At 33.1% G+C, this 18339-nt stretch overlaps 1 protein-coding gene across 5 annotated transcripts in view; it reads right to left on the minus strand.

Annotated features, from left to right (window-relative positions):
• Positions 1 to 218: 218 nt before the first annotated feature.
• Positions 219 to 18339, minus strand: part of IFT74 (intraflagellar transport 74) — a 79671-nt gene continuing 61550 nt past the window's right edge. For 3 of the 5 annotated variants that reach the window (XM_036856850.1, XM_036856849.1, XM_036856852.1), the window contains 7 exons: positions 17869 to 17922; positions 16439 to 16536; positions 15495 to 15621; positions 6467 to 6630; positions 5428 to 5553; positions 1880 to 1940; positions 247 to 524 (listed from right to left, as the gene is read on the minus strand). In XM_036856850.1, the coding sequence (XP_036712745.1) occupies positions 406 to 524; positions 1880 to 1940; positions 5428 to 5553; positions 6467 to 6630; positions 15495 to 15621; positions 16439 to 16536; positions 17869 to 17922 (749 nt within the window). In that variant the 3' untranslated portion in view covers positions 247 to 405. Of the gene's footprint in view, positions 525 to 1879; positions 1941 to 5427; positions 5554 to 6466; positions 6631 to 15494; positions 15622 to 16438; positions 16537 to 17868; positions 17923 to 18339 lie in introns of all 5 variants that reach the window. The other 2 variants (XM_036856848.1, XM_036856851.1) reach the window with 2 other exon arrangements.

Here is an 18339-nt window from a genome sequence, read left to right on the forward strand (position 1 = left end):
AAATTGGCAAGGTTGATAAGTGTTAAATCAGAATCATACTCCATACACCCCTCCTAGGCTTGACATATGAAAAGATGATCTCATGTGCTGCCATAAATGTATTATACCAACTAAATGAGTAACAATGGCCACTTTTGGTTTGTTTATCTCCTGGTTCTTTGAGACATTTTATCACCCATGCAAAACAAATACAAATGTAAAAGGAGATGATACTTTTTTATAAGTAAACTATTTATTAAACTATTATACTATTTAAAATTTCACACTTCAAAGAGGCCACAAAAATTGTAACATTCAAAAATTTTAGGTAAAACTCTTCAAGGGTAAGCTATTATTTTTCATCCGGCATGTATGAAGTTTAGCAGCAAGAGGATATTTCTATAGAGACTTGTAGTTGGTTCAGACTCAGTTTCTGCTCATGCTATGTAGAGCATCCATGATGGTTTTATTATACTCTGCAGTCTGCTTGGTCACATTCTTCATAACTGGCCGGTAATCACTCTCTTGACTCTTGGTTGCTATGACTAATTACATGAGTTAAGGGGAAACATTATCAAAACAAATATTAATCTAATTTTGTGACTCAGAAAGGACCCAAACTGTACTAGTATTTTTCTTATTGAAAACTGAAGATGGCACAAAAAAACACAATTAGAATAGTTATTAAAAAAAACAGATTAAGCATCAATTGAAACCCAAAAGGCCAGGCAAAACTTGTTTCAAAAAAGTTCACCTATGGTATAAAATCTTTTTTAGAGTTAACATGTTATTCATCTCAATCTTAATCTGGTCGTAGAACAATTCAACGTTCAGAAGAACTATGTCCTTTAGAGTACCACACAGAATTTCAGGCAAGTCTCTAGACTTCACTCTGTTTCAAAATCATCTACTTTATGTTGCACAAAACCAGAATTCTGGACTTTATCATACTGTGAATGGGAATCTTCTGCGTTTAAAATAAGTTGCACAACCACTGGGAATAAAGCCCTTAAAGCATCTCATCTGGAGGTAAGCTGGGGTCCATGCTGCCCTGAGCTGATGTTCAGTAGTGTCCTAGAGGAGAACCTATGCAACCAGTGAATCAGGATCTAGTTCTCTAAGCAGAGATGTCCGTAAATAGGTCAAAAAGGGACTAGGAAACAACCTTTGGGGAAATGTTTCTTACAACTCCACAATACTTGTCCTCAGCAGCTGCTTCCTTCTATGTCCATACAAAAAGACAAGCAAGAAGATTGAATATAAGAACCATCTTGATAGAAATAAGATGGGACATAGTACTATCTTGGTAGATGAAGCTGAATTGGCTGAAACACAGATGAGCTTGAAGGTCAAATTTCTCATGACACTACTTGGTTTATCTCTCCCTTTGCTGCCCAGATATCCAAGGTACAGCATCAAAAATAACAACAAATGACTATACATACATATATACGTATATACATATATATGGTTATATGTAATTCTCCCAACAACTCCATGAGAAGGAAGTATTAACTGTAACTGAGATGATAAAATTGAGGTTTAAACAATTAAGTAAACTGTCCAAAGTCCATAACCTATAAGTAGTAGAGTCAATATTTAAAATTAGATCTCCTGACTCTAAAACCTGTGCACTTAGTCACTATGCCACACTATGGCTCTGTACAGTCTCCTTTCTATTAGTTTGGTGTACACACACACACACACACACACACACACACACACACACTATCATAGAATGGAAACTAAGTCTTATTCATTTACTTCCCACAAAGTTTAGCCAGTGTTTTGTACATATTAGGTATTTGATGTTGAACTGAATTTCATTTCAGTCTTTAAAGAAATTCCTAAAAAAAAAAAATCACTCAGTCAAGCTCATTCGCAGTTTTTTAAAGGATACATTCTTTCATCACAAAATTATTTTGCTCATGGTGTTGCCACTTCCTCTCCAAATTTGTAAGCTAAAAACACAAAAGAAAAATGTTAACCAGTGCCCATATTCAAAACAATTATACACCCCTTTGAGACAATAAGAAAAAAAACACCCCCAATTTTAAATCTTTTCAACTCCCTGCATTTTATTGAGATAAAGCCATGATAGACAAAAAAGAAATTTAAAAAAAATTAAATAACAGTAAATACAATAATACAATGCTGAATTTGACAACAGGTTTACTCTGTTTACTTAAATTGGAAATTATTTATTATACCAATGAACACACCAACTGAAAGACAATTTATGATTTTTCCCTTTCCTAAAAGAACTTAAAAAAGAAGAACTGGACATGATAGGAATCTCTCCTTGAAACCTGAAGGTCTAATGCCACAAAAGTACTATATATTCTAATACTGCAAAGGTTCAGCTATATAGGAGAAACTTCCTTATTTCCAGGGCTAAATTTCCTGTCTAATTCCACAGGCTGTGATAAGAGCAGAGCTGCAGTGTGAAGATTATAAGAGGGCTGGTAAAAAGCTGGCACTGCTACAATAATTTCTGCATCAACAGGAAGCTAATGTGGATATTATATTGATGGTTGCTTCCTCCAAAGACAATTTTACTGTTATAGAATTAAATTGTTTTTCTGATTTAATTAACCTTGTAACTCTGGGTTATGGTCTTTCTTTTTTAAGATGCACATAGTTTTTTTCCTAAACAAAGGACAGTCTGAAAAATGAAACATTAAAATAATGTTGTGCCTGGACATTTCCAAGAAGTAATAATCATTTAAAAAAATCTGATAATTGAAACAGCATTATTAATATTTCTTTCTAATCTCATGTTAAAATTATTTTCAGGGCATAAGTTCAGTCTTAATGTAGCATCCATCCCATTGTTTCCTCCAAAGAGATAAATCTAGATATTAGGATGAATCATAACTAATTAATTATATGAACTGTATGTGCTGTGACTTAATGCTACTAAATCAGATCTAGCTTCCCCTGATAGAGCCTTGAAGTTAAGATGGACTTAAGGAAGCAGTCAGCACTTTTTGACAATAAATCTCTAATAACCTTTTGCAAAGTCAAGTACCAAATTTTTCCTCTTTGTTTCATACAAAGGGGTGGCCTTATAATGCAGCAGACCCCTTAAGTGCTACATGAATAATGATATAAAAGCAACACTGTGTCAGATGGTCAAATTCCTTCTATATTATACATCTATTTCAGTTACTTGCCTTTAAAGCTCCAAGGATGTCATGAAGCACACATCTGTCTTTTATTTCCTGCAACTTATTTTAAAAGTCTGTTATGAGTTCTTTATATGTTTTGGATATTAACCCCTTATGAGACGTATGACTTGCAAATATTTACTCCCATCCTGCTTTTTCATTTTGTTGTTTCATTTGCTGTGTAGAAACTTTTTAGTTTGATGTGGACCCACTTATTTATTTTTGCCTCCGTTGCTTGTGCTTTTCGTGTTATAATAAAAAACTTGTTGCCAAGACTAATGTCAAGGAGCTTTTCCCCTATGTTTTCTAGGAGTTTTACAGTTTCTTCCAATATAAATGTGTTTAAATGATTTCAAATCAATAACCACTCAAAAAAAAAAAGGTCTATTGTAAAAATTACAGATCTCAAAAGCCAGTTTTTGAGTATATAAATGCAAAAGATAGAGAGACCAGGATGTGATTCAAACAGTTGGGATTCACAAAAAGCAACAAATAATACAGAGAAGCATTGTAAATTGTGGTTTATGTTACAAATTCCTGTACGTGGGGTTACGAATAAGATTAGCACTTAATGTGGGAATAAATGAGGTAGCCACTGACTGGCTCTAAGAAATTGTGTTTGTCAAATGTTTTCCTCTTTAAATCATCCATTCAGTGGAAGAGGAGGGCCAAAAATCCATATGAAATATCAGTATTTTTTCCTATGAACCATAAAACAATGGCCTCATAAACTTTTTCTTATGTTTCTTCTCCAGTATCCATTCCCACTCTAAACAGACTAGGATAATTTTGCTATTCACAAGTTTATATCCAGGCCTGTATATTACAAAGTAGAGACAGAGTAACTGACGAATAAATTTGAAATATGTAAATTAGTGACTTCTAAGCTTTTAGTAGTTGTGGCAAACTTTGATGAGAGTCCACCCCTTTCAAGAAGAATATAAGGTTTATCTTTTTTTAAAATGGTACATCCACACAATGAAATAGCTGATGCCATAAAAATATCATCAAAAAAAGCGCCTGAAAACACTTAAGAAAACAAATGCTTAAAGAGCATATGCATAGAATGATTTCATTATTTGTAAAAACAATATAATTAAGGGTGTATAACTGCAAAGGAAAAAAAATTTACAAGGATATTATACCAAAATGTTAATGATGGTTGTCTATCATCATCATATTAGTACACGAAGGAAGAAAAAATTTAATGCATTTAGCATTAATAAATCATAGTTGCAAATTGCTAACGTAGATAATTAGATGTGAGAATGACCAACCTTTATCAGACCATAATTACTGATTTTGTATATGACACGCATGCTTCATTTAATCCTCCAACAAATACTTATTGAACACCTATTACTTGCCAACCACTAGCACCGTGCTGGGGAGAAAGTGAGGGAAAGAGACATCATTTCTGCCCTTAGAGAGAGCTCTCAATGTAGAAGACCTTGGACCTTGTTCAGGTAATTATCAACAGGATGAGTGATATGAAAAGGGGGCTTATCTATGCATCCTGTGTAATAATCAGAGATGTAAATAAAGAAATTCAGGAACAGTACTGCTCTTTATAGCATTATTTGAATAGTTTGAAAATGCGAAATAACCTAAATGTCCAACAATTTGGAATTGACTCAGTAAATTATGCTATATCCATATAGTCAAATATTATATAGAATCATATTTTAAAAAAATCTGCTGACAAGGTAAAGTATTTATGATGTATAGTTAATAATGAAAAACAAGTTTCCAAAGAATAGGTACAATATGGTACCATTTCTATAAATATACAGAAATAAATGTTTATGTATGTATATGTATAAACTAAGTGTACACATAACATAGTAATATAGACTAGAAATATCTGTCTTCATATCCACAGAATCATCTCCTGGGTGGTGGGATATTAGTCATTACGGCTCATTTTTGTTATCTGCAGCATTTATGTATTAAAGTTTCTGCATTAAAAACACTTTACTTTTGAAATTTTTAAAAGCCATTACCATAATGGCTGTGCCCAGAACAGTGCCTAGCATAGAGCTGGCCTTCGATATAGGTTTATAGAAGTCAGGAAAGCAGGAGTAAATTCATTCTGAGTGGAGACTATACAGAATCTAGTTATCTTCAAAGCCAGAAAATCTGGAAGGTAAATAAAGCAGGTGAAAAAAAAAAAAAAAAAAAGGAATGGATTACTTTGGGAGTGAAAATATAGATCAAGAGAACAGGCCAGATAGCCTAAAAATAGAAATGAATTTCAGTCTTTTCTTTTTCTTTTTACCTGAGAATGTGTCTCGTTTTCTTGCAATTGTGTTTTTAGTGTCTCATATTCTGTGTTTAGTCTCTGAATTATTTTTTTAAAGGCATTTCTGCGGGTTGATAATACTGTTCTCTCCTGATGCAATTTCTAGATAGATCCAAACAGAAGTAAATAACAGGCTTTAGCAGATACCTAGTAAACCAATATAAACAGCATTTGACTTAAACAATTTCAATAATATTCTGATAAAATTCTACCAAGGCTATAATTACTCTAAAACCTGTTTGTAAAAATATCCTTTTAATTATAATAAACTAAATTATTATTAACTATATTAATAATAACTCATTAGGGCTGTCATATGTGTTTGTACTCCACCAGATTTACTTTATTTTTTAATTTTTTTGTAAATTTTAAAATTTAATTTATTTATTTTTGGTTGCATTGGGTCTTCGTTGCTGCGCGCGGGCTTTCTCTAGTTGCAGAGAGCGGGGGCTACTCTTCGTTGCGGTGCACGGGCTTCTCATTGCGGTGGCTTCTCTTGTTGCAGAGCACGGGCTCTAGGTGCGCGGGCTTCAGTAGTGGTGGCTTGCGGGCTCTAGAGCGCAGGCTCAGTAGTTGTGGGGCACGGGCTTAGGTGCTCCGCGGCATGTGGGATCTTCCCCGATCAGGGCTCAAACCTGTGTCCCCTGTATTGGCAGGTGGATTCTTAACCACTGCACCACCAGGGAAGCCCCAGATTTACTTTAAATTAATGTAAATGGCAATGAAAAGCCACTGAGAAGTCTTAAGTAGAGAAATAGCGTAATCAAATTTGCATTTAACAAAGTTTATATTTGAAGTACCCTATTGCTTGCTTTTCAATGTTTGTCTTTTGTTTTGAAACTTAAATCACTCTATATTCCTACTATATATGTAAACTTCTTTATTTTTTCTTAGATTATATATCAGTCAACTGAAAATAATAAATTTTATAAATTAAAAAAAATACATATATTATTAAAATTAATCAAGAAAAAACCAACTTGAATTACAATTTCATAGAACTGTTACCATTTACCTTTTTCTTTTCTTCACCTGATGATTTTAAAGCTGGCAAATCATTATATGTTTCCAGATCAGTTATCATTTGCTTAATTTTGCTTTTTAGAGACTGTTGTTCCTCAGTCATTTTACTTTCCAGTAGCTCCATTTTTTGTAGATCCAACTGTAGACGCTGACTATCTGAAACGCAGGAAGATTCAAGGCCATAATTAGTCGAAATTTTATTCCTTACACAAAAGGAAATGCAATCATTAAAAATCATGTGTTACAAGAGTATCTGCACAAGAAACATGCGTTCACTGCAACTAGTGAGACAATACAAAGATAAATTTTTAAAAAATTACTCACCCCCCAGGTAACCAACATAACCTGTTGTATATTAATCACATTTGTCTCCATTCTCATACAAACATGTAAGAACACACATAGTTCTTTTTCTTACTTAATAATACATGAGATAAAGATTCATCATTTTTAATATGTGCATGACATATACACACAGTTATGTGGGGAAAAAATCAAGTTATGAAATGTTATGAGCAAAATTTTATAAGTACACATACAGTCAGTTCTCATTATTTGTGGTAGTTATATTCTGTAAAGTTATTGTAAACATTGAGTTAGCAAATACTGAACTCCTATGGGAAATACAGGATTAGGTTTCTGTGAGTCTCTGGTCACGATACTTTTATCAACTTTGATGATACTTTTATCATCAAACTAATACATAACCTTGTTTTATGTATGTTTCTCTTTAAATATCTTATTTAATATATTATTGATTTGTTAACATTGAACTCAAGGCCAACTTACGCCTCAATGAAGCTTACCTAACTGACATATTTTCTCTGTAAGGCACATCACAGCCTTGCGCTGAGGAACACTAGCCAACACTTCAGCACTATACTTGGGAGCCATTTTAAATAGCAAAAGCACTAGCAAAAACACACAGAAGTGTGGTAAAAAAAAAAAAGTGACATTAAATAATATACCATGAAAAGGATTCTTGTTTATAGTATGAGAACTAATGCAGGAAGGCATAGTGCTGCCTTAATCAGCCTCCACTGGGAACTCGAGCATTCAAATTTTTCAAATTTGAATTCCAATTTTTCACCTCTGCATGTGTTCACAAATGACCGTGAAAGTGCTGCAAATATGAATTTGGGGTTACAAATTAATTTCAGTGAGAGAGCAAGTTTACAAATACACAATCCATAAATAATGAAGATTGCCTGTGTGTGTGTGTATGTGTGTGTGTGTTTCTTTCTTTCAAAAGTATTGAGCATCTACTATGTGCCAGGTGCTGAGGATATAATGGAAATCAACAGAGACATCATTGTTTTCACTTGAGGAGCTATATTCTAGAGGTTAAATTAGGAAATTGAATAAGCATTTACAGTAAACTGGATAACTACTATGAAAAGAGTAATACAGGGTACCATAGAACATGTGGTATTGGTCAGAAGAATTCTCTGAAGACATGCCTTTTAACTAAGGCATTAAGGATTAGGAATCAACCATATAAAGGAAAAAGTGAGTGTTCCAGAGAAAATAATCAACATGTGCAAAAAAGTCTACAGGTAAGAAAGCATGGTACCTTTGCACAAATAAGAGAAGTTCAGTATGACTAGACCCAAGTTCAAGTGGATGGTGGTAGGAGAGAAAACTGAAAAATTGAAGGATTTCAGTTCATGAAGGGCTTAAGTCAAGATAGGGAGTTGGGACTTTATGCTAAGGGCTATGGCAAGTCATCAATGAGTTTCAAATCAGAGAGTAACATAATTAAATTTTAGAAAGTTCTCTCTAGTTGCCATGTGGACAATTAATTGAAATAGCATAACTATGTGCAGGAAGATCAGTTAAGTGTTGATTCAGTGATCTAGGCAAGAAATCTTAGACTGGTGGGGATTTTTTTTCATTAAACAATATTTAGGGACTTCCCTGGCGGTCCAGTGGTTAAGACTTCGCCTTCCAGTGCAGGGGGTGCAGGTTCGATCCCTGGTAATGGAGCTAAGATCCCACATGTATCATGGCCAAAAAACCAAAACATAAAACAGAAGCAATATTGTAACAAATTCAATAAAGACTTTAAAAATGGTCCACATCAAAAAAAATCTTTTAAAAAACCCAATATTTATTAAATAAATGCTTTCTATGTGCCAGGCAAATAGAAAGGCATGGGGAATATAGCAACGAACAAAGAACTTATACTCCAGTGGAAGAAGACTATATATATAAAATATACAGTTATGTCAGATAAAAATAAATGAAGAAACAGTGCAGGAGAGATCTGAAGGGACTAAAGAAATATTAGGGATTTGGGATTAACAAAACAGGCAATTGACCGGATACAGTAGTTGAGTGAGAGAAAATGTGGAATCCTGTTTCCAACTTGAATAACTGAGTGTATGGGAGGGTAGGCAGAGGGACATACAAATTTTATCTGTTGGAGGGATTTACGATACACTGAAGTCGATTTAGGATTTATTGAGTTTGAGATACCTCAGAAACATCCAAACAGAGATAAGTAAAGATGTCCATATATAGAAATATGGGTCTAAAACCCAGAGGGAAAAATGTGAGCTCTGAAGATACAGATTCTGAAACCACCAGCATAGAGATGGCACCTCAAGCCATAGGAGTGGTTCAGATCATCAACAGAAAAGGATTCATGACTGCACCTATAAGAATACCAAATTTTAAAAATAAATTAACATGAAGGATCCATATAGAATAAGAAATGACCAAAGAAATAAGAGAAAAATCAGAAGTCACGGGGAAAAGATATTTCAAGAATAAAGAAGTGGTCTGTAGTACAGAATATTACTTAGAGATTTAAAAAAAAAGATGGCAAAATATGTGTTGAATTTACTGACCAGGAGAACCTGGATGTATCTGCTGAGAACAGATTTCACAGAAAGAAATGGAATCAAGAGTGATATGAAGGTTTCAAGAAATTTGACTGTGAAACCTTTGAAAGAGAGGGATAATAGCTGGGCAGAGAATATTCGGAAAAGGCTTTTTATTTTTTTCCAAGATGTGATAAAATATGGAAAAAAGACTAAAAAGATACTAAAATTTTAATAGTAATAAACTTTTGATAGTGGGATTGTATTTCTAGTTTTTATTTATGCTTGCTTATATCTCCTAAATCCTCTATAATGAATATGAATTGCATTTATAATCAGAAAACAGTATTTTAAAAAATATTCCATTCTGGTAGGATTATATAATACCTACCTTCTCTATTTCAGAGATTTCTTAACTTTGTGATGCTGGCTTTAAAAGTCTCTGTTTTAAAGGGAAAGAAAGGTTTAAGAGGAAACCAATATTACTGAGAACCTGGAATGTGCCTGGCTTTATATATTAGATTTACTTTTCGTAATAGCCCTGGGCGAGGGTAAATTTTATTATATGAGGAAACTAAAGCTTAGAAAGGTAATTATTGCCCAAGGTCAACAGCCAGTCAAGCTTTGGTGCTGAGTGATATTGTTATCACCTTTATGAAAGGTTCATTTTTTACAATAGCAAATGTTACTTTATGATCCAAAGATTCCTCAATGAGCAACAGTGAGTTGTGGGAAGAGGAACAGTAACACTTGGTCAATTTTGCTACTTCAGGCTTCTTTCCCCAGGCATCATCCTTTGTTCTGCTTTCCTTATAGCTACCAAAATAAAATCTGATTTCAGCTAACTCAAAAAACAGATACTAAATGGAATTGAAATATATATCCTGTATATTTAGACGAAGAAATCTGGATTCAAACCTGCCTTGGCCAGTTTCTTCTCTTCTGTGTTCCCAGGGATAGGCATGGGAATAATCCAATACATCCTGTAGTTACTTATTTGTAGAGGCATACAGTGATGCATTGTCATCTTAGAACATTTTACCTTCACTTTTCCTCTAGTTTAAAGTAGGAATATGAATACCCTCAAAAAAACAGTGGTATTTCAGAGTGTCAAAAGCCAAATATGAACATCTTCCTTAAATTACTTAGATTTAGGGGTAGAAGAGTTTTATATTAAAGTAACATATATCAGAGTAAAATACAAAATTCAGAATGATTTTTATGATAAAATTTAATCTCATAGTGGGATATATTGTACCCTGTGTATACATATTATTTTTCTCTGGCTCCTTTCATTGTTTTCTCTTTATTGTTGCATTTCAGCAGTCTGATGATGATGTGCTTAGGTAAGGAATTGTTACATTAACCCTGTTTGGGGTTCAAAGAGCTTCTTAGATCTGTACAATTAAGTTTTTCATCAAATTTTCAGAAAATTTTCAGCCATTATTTCAACTATCTTTTCTCCCCCATTCTCTGTCCCTCCTCTCCTTCTGGGACTACAATTACATGTAAATTAGACTGCTTGAAACTGTCCCACAGGTCATTTAGGCTCTGTTCATTCTTTTTTCTTCTTCAGATTAGATAATTTCTATTTATTTATCTTTAAGTTCACTGATTCTTTTTTTCTGCTGTCCTCAATCTTCTATTAAGGTCAGTGAATTTTTCATTTTAGTTATATTTTCAACTCTAGAATTTTCACCTGGTTCTTTTTTGTAATTTCCACTTCTCTGTAGGATTCTCCAATCTGTTCATTTTCTATGATTTTATTTTCCCTCAAGCCCTTAAATATGTTTATAAACATTTAAAGTCCTTTTCTTTTCATTTCAACGTCTGGATTATCTCAGGTTCAGTGTGTAGTGACTGCCTTTCCCCTTGACTCACATTTTCTTCTTTCTTCATTTTTACTAAATGTAAATTTAGTAAATTTACTAAATGTAAATTTTTATGGTATAATGGACATTTTAAATGACATGTTGTAGAGACTTTGTATTTTGCTCCTTTGAAAAGTGCTGATATATATTATAAATAAGCAATTAACTTTGCTGAACTAAATAAATCTCTAAACTTTTCTCCTTTGGAGTGGGTAGCATCTTAAATCTCTGTACTCAGTTCTTTCAACTTCTAGCTGCTGCTTTTTCCTAGGTCCCATAAAGCCTACTCAATGCATACACATTTCAGTAGTCAGATTAGGATTTGGTTAGAGTTTATACATAGATTTTTGGCACTCCTTCTTACCAGGATGTCTCTCTTATACAGGGCAGGCAATGAGTAAGTAAGTTGGTTTCTTCACGTAAGATTTAGCAAAATTTACTTGGACTTAATAAATTTAAGTTTTATTACCTATACAGATTTTCTAATGGAAAAATCAATACAAAGCTGCTATTAAACCTTCCTCTTCTACCTATGAAATCAGAAAGATTAAAATATACCTGGAAGGTGACATTATAATAAAAATATCATGTTCAAGAATTGAGCAACTCTCTACTTATGAATATAACAAAAATCACATAGAGTATAAAATACCAAATAGTAAAAAAAAAAAAAAAAAAAAGCTTCAAAAGACATTGATTTAAGAAAGGAGGTTGTTACCAACCAAATTTGTCCTAAGTTGGTATAATTAAATGTGAACATTTCCTTCAACCACATTGACTATATGTTATTTTAAAAGATGTATCAATATATGGACTGAAATGTTGAGAGGGTTTTGTTTTGTTGGATTAATATTTCTACTAGGGTTGGAAATAGTTGAGAATCAAAGTGCTGAATCAAAGTCACTGAAGCTTATGGTGTTTCAATGCTCTAAATGGGAAATGTACTGAGTTTGTATATTTTGGCTGTTCAGTGAAAAGTTATATAAATCTAACTACAAGTTTAATTTAAAGATATATTAGGGAAATACATTTTTAAACTATATATACTGCTTTTCCTAGAGAAAGGGAGAAAATGGTTGGTTGGTACAGGGTAAAGTTTATCTTCCTTTAACCACAGGACCCCATGAAAAGCTAAAAGCTTCTCCAAGAGAAGAGACAGGAAGAGGATGCAGACTAGTTCCTTCTGATATGCTATGAAGTTGCAAAGTTTACCAAGTAGTGTGTACATAGTAGCAAAATCTCAGAAGGAACCACTTTGACCTGGGGAAATGTTCCTGAAATATTCTGCCATCAGCGCATTTGTTTATTCCCTGGAGTTTCCTTTCCAAAAATATAAATAAAAACTATTGCTGACAGGTTCCTTGTCTCTTTACTCATGCAGTTTATCAGTGTTTCTTAACCTTTTTTTTTTTTTCATTACTGTCCCCCTAAGGAGTCTTTTGTAGACTATTGTTTTCCCAGTCACCTCCCATGAATTGTTTATATTACAGATGTATATCTGTTTATGTACAGTGACCCTTTGGAGGGCCACACACCTTTATAGTTAGTATCTAAAAATTTTTTTACCCTCCCCCCAAGAAGTAATTTTGCCCCCTTGGGAGTGATATTGCTCCATTAAGAAGCATACAGTACACTAAGAAAATCAGGTGAGTTCCAGTTATAACTTCAAGGGTCAAAGGGAGGCAGTTCACAAAAGGGGAATGTAAAATTCATTATCTCTGAAAGATGAACCAGAATATTATAAACCTCTTATGGTGATTTCCAGATAGAAAAAGTTTCTTGTGGGGGATGGTGTTAAGGAAAGAGAGGAAGAACAATTTATATACTTGGCTTAAATTAACACTTAAAAATAACTGACTAAGTGAAATTAATTGTAGGGGTCAGATAATGCAAACTTCAAAAGGGAAATTTTCAGTAAAATCCTTATCAAAGTAACAAACCGGATTTTTATCTCCATTGAAGCCAGTTCTCATTCTTTTTTAATTCTACATCTCTGGAGAAAATACAATGACTAGGTTTTTAAAAGAAATGTAAACACAAAGTATAAAAGTATGAAAGGAATACAAAGTCCTGATTATTGAATTCATTTCCTGGTATTGATATTTACCCTTTTAAAAAAATGTATGTTTCTCGACAGCCATTATACAAAGATAGCTTAAAGGAGGCAAAAACTTGTTGAATTAATATTGACCTTAGAAAATGAAAAATTTAAAACTATGGTCTAAAACACAAAACAGAAGTTTCTTAGATGAAATAATTAAACATAAAATTCTTCAGCTTATAGAAAAAAGAAAATAAAGATGTAAAAACACTCATAGTTGTATACATCCAAAATAATTGAAAATGGGATCTTGAAGAGATATTTGCACACTTACATTCACTGCAGCAGGATTTCACAATAGCCTAGAGGTGGAAATAACCTAAATGTCCACCAACAAATGAATGAATAATGAAAATGTGGTATGTACGTACTACAGAGTATTATTCAGCCTTAAAAAGAAATCCTGTCACGTGTCACAACACAGATGAACCTTGAGGATATTATGATGTGAACTAAAGTGGTCACAAAAAGGCAAATATTGCATGATCCCACTTATATGAGGTATCTAAAATAGTCAAACTTTTAGAAACATAAAGTAGAGTGTGGTTAGCAGGAGCTCAAGAGGAGGACATGGGGAGCTGTTGTTCAATGGTATAAGTTTCAGTTTTGCAAGATGAATATGTTCTAGAGATCTGCTGCATAAATGTGTAGATAGTTAACACTACCATACTGTACACTTACAGATAGTTAGGATGGTAAATTGTGTGTGTTTTTTATCACAATTAAAAAAATACTCATAGTTAAACCAACAGTAGGTATAAATCAAATTTAGAATGCACCTCTCTACTTATGTGGAATATAATTCAGATATACAAATAAAACTATGGCAAACAAACTTTAAGCAAATCTGGGCAGATAAAATAAATGTACAGTTTTCCACCTATATCATCAATTTAAATTCAACTGCATATTAATTGCATTCAATATGCATTTATGGATTCACAATCCTTTATATAAAACTCCTAGGCCGTTGTGTTTTAGAATGCAGAATTCTTTGAATTTTAGAAAAGTAATATAGTGTATATACTGATTATTATATAACTTTCATGACAAGGTCTGAGGCAGCAACCCGATATCAGGTAGATGAATATACTTCTGCAGCAAAAAGTATGAACAGTCACACTAGGTAAGGTAATTAAATAGCCTCATGTCAGTTCAGGTCAGGTTAGGTTTTGCTGTAAAGAGCTTTTTTAGATTTGGGGATTCCAGATAAAGGGATATTATGGAAACTATTCCATTTTGGGAATCTTTCAACATCTTTAAGTTAGCAAATAGCGTCTTCCTTCTCCATGATCTCACAAACTGTCAGAGTAATTTCAAGTAGATAAATAAAACATAGCTAATTCAAAGTCACCATACACCATCATAGTTAGAATCCGCCACTTCAAAAAACCAAAGATGCTATACAAATTTTGACTTGACTTTATCCTAGGCTCTTTAAGCTCAATTATGTATATTTGTTTCTAATCCCTGCACTATCCAAATGGCAGCCACTAGCCACATATGACTTTTGAGCACTGGAATGTGTCCAGTCCAAATTGAGATGGGCTGTAACTGTAAAATCTCATTGATCATTTTATATTGACTACATGTTGAAATGATAATATTTTGAATACACTGGGTTAAATAAAATATATTATTAAAATTCACCTGTCTCTTTTTACTTTTTTAATGTGGCTACTAGGAAATTCAAAATATATATGTGGCTGGCATTACATTTCTTTTGGACAATGCTGCTCTAGTCTCATGTTAGTCATAATGGCTGAAACTATAATTAAAACATTACCACCTCTAGGATACCTCTCCTAACTACCCAAGACCACAGTGGATATGAGCCCTGTGCACGTCCATTGCTCCTTATCCTTCTATCATAACACTGTTTCATTACACTTCAATTGTTTGTTTGTCATTCCACCAGATTGCAAGTTTCTTGAGGAAACAGAGTGGATTTTTTTTTTTTAATCCCTGTATACCCAAATTACAGCAAAGGCATAAAGCAAATACTCAATAAATGTTAAATGAATGAGAATATGCCAGTGAATTACTATTAAGTTGATATGAAAAGTCACACAAAATTCTGAGCCTATGAATGACTGCAGCAATAGGCAATCATAAATTATATCCTCAGTCTTTCAAAAAAAATCAAAGAGAATAACATTAGATTTTAAAAGTTCCAGTTTGTTACAGAAAAAAAGGATATTAAAATCTAGATTGTTTCCTCACCTGAAGTCAGATTCCTAGCCGTACTTTGTGATTTCTGCATTTCAGAGGATTTAAAATTGAGATCATCCTGCATCATCTTCAGCTCTTGATTGGTGATAGAGGATATCTGTTTCATACGATTTATATTCTGTATTTGCAGAGACATAAAAGTGGAAAAAATTCCACTGATTTAACTTTCCAATAAAACTCTTGAAAATGCTGCCAAAGGACTGGATGTTTTGAAAGGGTATTCTTTTTTGAAATACATCATTCATTATATATATATTTTATAAAAGAATACAGTGAGATTCAAAGTCAGGTTTTCTCAATAAGGAGAGGTTAAATTAAAATTCAGAATTGTTTCTTTTACATTTGCTTTATTTTACTGCAGAAAAAATTCAACTATTCTATTTTAGGAACTGACTGGATTTTTAAAACACTTAGAATATTGAAAAGAGACCATGCATTTTTCCTCCTATGGTACCACACAATAGTAGTTGCTCAATAAACATTTTTTTAAAAATTAATTAATTAATTAATTAATTTATTTATTTTTGGCTGTGTCGGGTCTTCGTTTCTGTGCGAGGGCTTTCTCTAGTTGCAGCGAGCAGGGGCCACTCTTCATCGCGGTGCGCGGGCCTCTCACTATCACGGCCTCTTTTGTTGCGGAGCACAGGCTCCAGACGCGCAGGCTCAGTAGCTGTGGCTCACGGGCCTAGTTGCTCCGTGGCATGTGGGATCTTCCCAGACCAGGGCTCGAACCTGTGTCCCCTGCATTGGCAGGCAGATCTCAACCACTGCGCCACCAGGGAAGCCCTCAATAAACATTTTTTGAGGAATCAAGATACTCATTAGGTATCCTGTACTCTTACATAATAGTGAACCACTGCAGTTTTTGAGTTGTATTTAGAAAGGTAATCACAGTAAAAATAATGAAGACACTAAGACAGGCACATGGTACTTACTCGACTACAGTGCTCCAAGAGTGCAACAATGTTGGCTTCTATCTGTGCCTTCCTTTCCAGTTCCTGGTTCTTAGTTTCCTCAAAAGTCTCAATAAAGGCTGCCAATTGAAAAATATGATGAGATGCTACTGCTGATATAGCTAAATACTACATAAGCTCTGATTTGTAGGTCTGAAAAGTACTTTTTAGAAATTCAAGGCAAATTTTAAACTATCACTGTTTAATTTTTTATTAACCCAAGGGTAATTAAATTACTCAATAAGAACATTTCTACATACTTTCAGACTTTTAAAGTTTGTTATGACCTTAATACAAATAAACTAAAAATTTATAAATTCAGGCTCAGAAGTAACAGTTGATAAAATGGAGATGAGAATAAATCCTATGTTTTTACGCTAGGATCTCATTGATACATCTACAATTAACATCTATAAATAGCCACTAACTTTACTTTGGAAAATATTACTAACTACATTTTTAACCTGAAAATTGAGTATTTTATAATGCCAAATTAGTCTCAACTAAGTAAGTTTAGTAATTTATTGTTACAAATAAATATTCTAAGAAATCCTCCTTTTTCTTCTCTAACATAGAATTAGTACATAATTTGCTCTTATTTACATTCTTAAAATATTTCTATGGATCTTCCAAAAATTAACTTAAAATAATTTTACTATTAGCATGAAACAACAAATTAATTTTGAGATAATTTTTGGTACTTGCTGAGATTTTAAAGAAATCTTGGGATATCGTTAAGCCAGAGTTGGTAATTACTGCTTTATAACATGTTTCTATGAAGGTAACAATTGACCTCAGACCTATAAAAATGTCAGATTTTAGAAAAATGATAATTTAAAAAGGAAACCAGTAATCGTTAATATAGTCAATTTTGATAAACTTATGAATGTACAACATAAGTTTAAGTGAAGATCTATTTACAAAGTCAAATTCAGATTTTTTAAAAAAGTGAATGAGAAGCTACAATAGAAGGCTACTAAAGCTTCAGTTAGTGATAGAACCAAGAAACAAAATCAGAGGTGAGGGCTAATAAATAATGAGATAAGTACTATGAAAAGCTTAAAAAAAGGTGAAAGATATTAAAGGTGAAGCATGTAAAAGAGAACATTCAACAATCAATGAGTGGTCTATAGACTCTCTATACAGACTAGAAATGTGCGTATTAGCTTTAGAATCTATCCCTAACATACAGTCATACACATACATACACATGTACAAAATCTTTCTAGAATTCTCTACCCATCTAAACTATGCTAGATATTTAGTAATACTTCAAGGCAAATGCTTTGAATGTCCACACTTCTGCACTTCTATTATTAGTCATTATATCTTCTCAAAATGAGATCTCTGATTCAGTATAAATGAACAACTGTCTGAGAATATATTTTCACATCTATAAGATTATCACTTACTATCCATATTTTCCTCCCTTTTTTTTAGCTCCTTGTACTTCTGATTCATTTCACCTATAAGAGATAAAAAATTTAACATTAGTTTCAAGAACTCAAGATATAGTACTCTAAATTAGAAATATCTCTTAGGTTCTCTATATACCATTAGTCATTAAATATTCAGTATTTTCAATTAGGTGAAATTCATTTACATGGACTTAGAGGGTCTTTCAAAACAGCTATATATATATATATATATGTATGTTTGACTATTTGGAAAGAACAATCCCCTGACTGGAAAGGACTGAAAGACTCTCCAATGGTTCTCTATTTCACTTCCAACTTGGAGCTATTCAACCTATGCATGAACACACTGGTGACGGGAAACGTAAGCTCCCATGAAATTTCATTTTTCTCTGAATAGCTCATAACAGCAAACAAGATAGCAGGGTTACTTCCCTCACAGAGCTTAAAGTCTAGAGATTTAACAAT

Source organism: Balaenoptera musculus, chromosome 6 (genome assembly GCF_009873245.2).
Source record: "Balaenoptera musculus isolate JJ_BM4_2016_0621 chromosome 6, mBalMus1.pri.v3, whole genome shotgun sequence".
Classification (NCBI taxonomy): domain Eukaryota; kingdom Metazoa; phylum Chordata; class Mammalia; order Artiodactyla; family Balaenopteridae; genus Balaenoptera; species Balaenoptera musculus.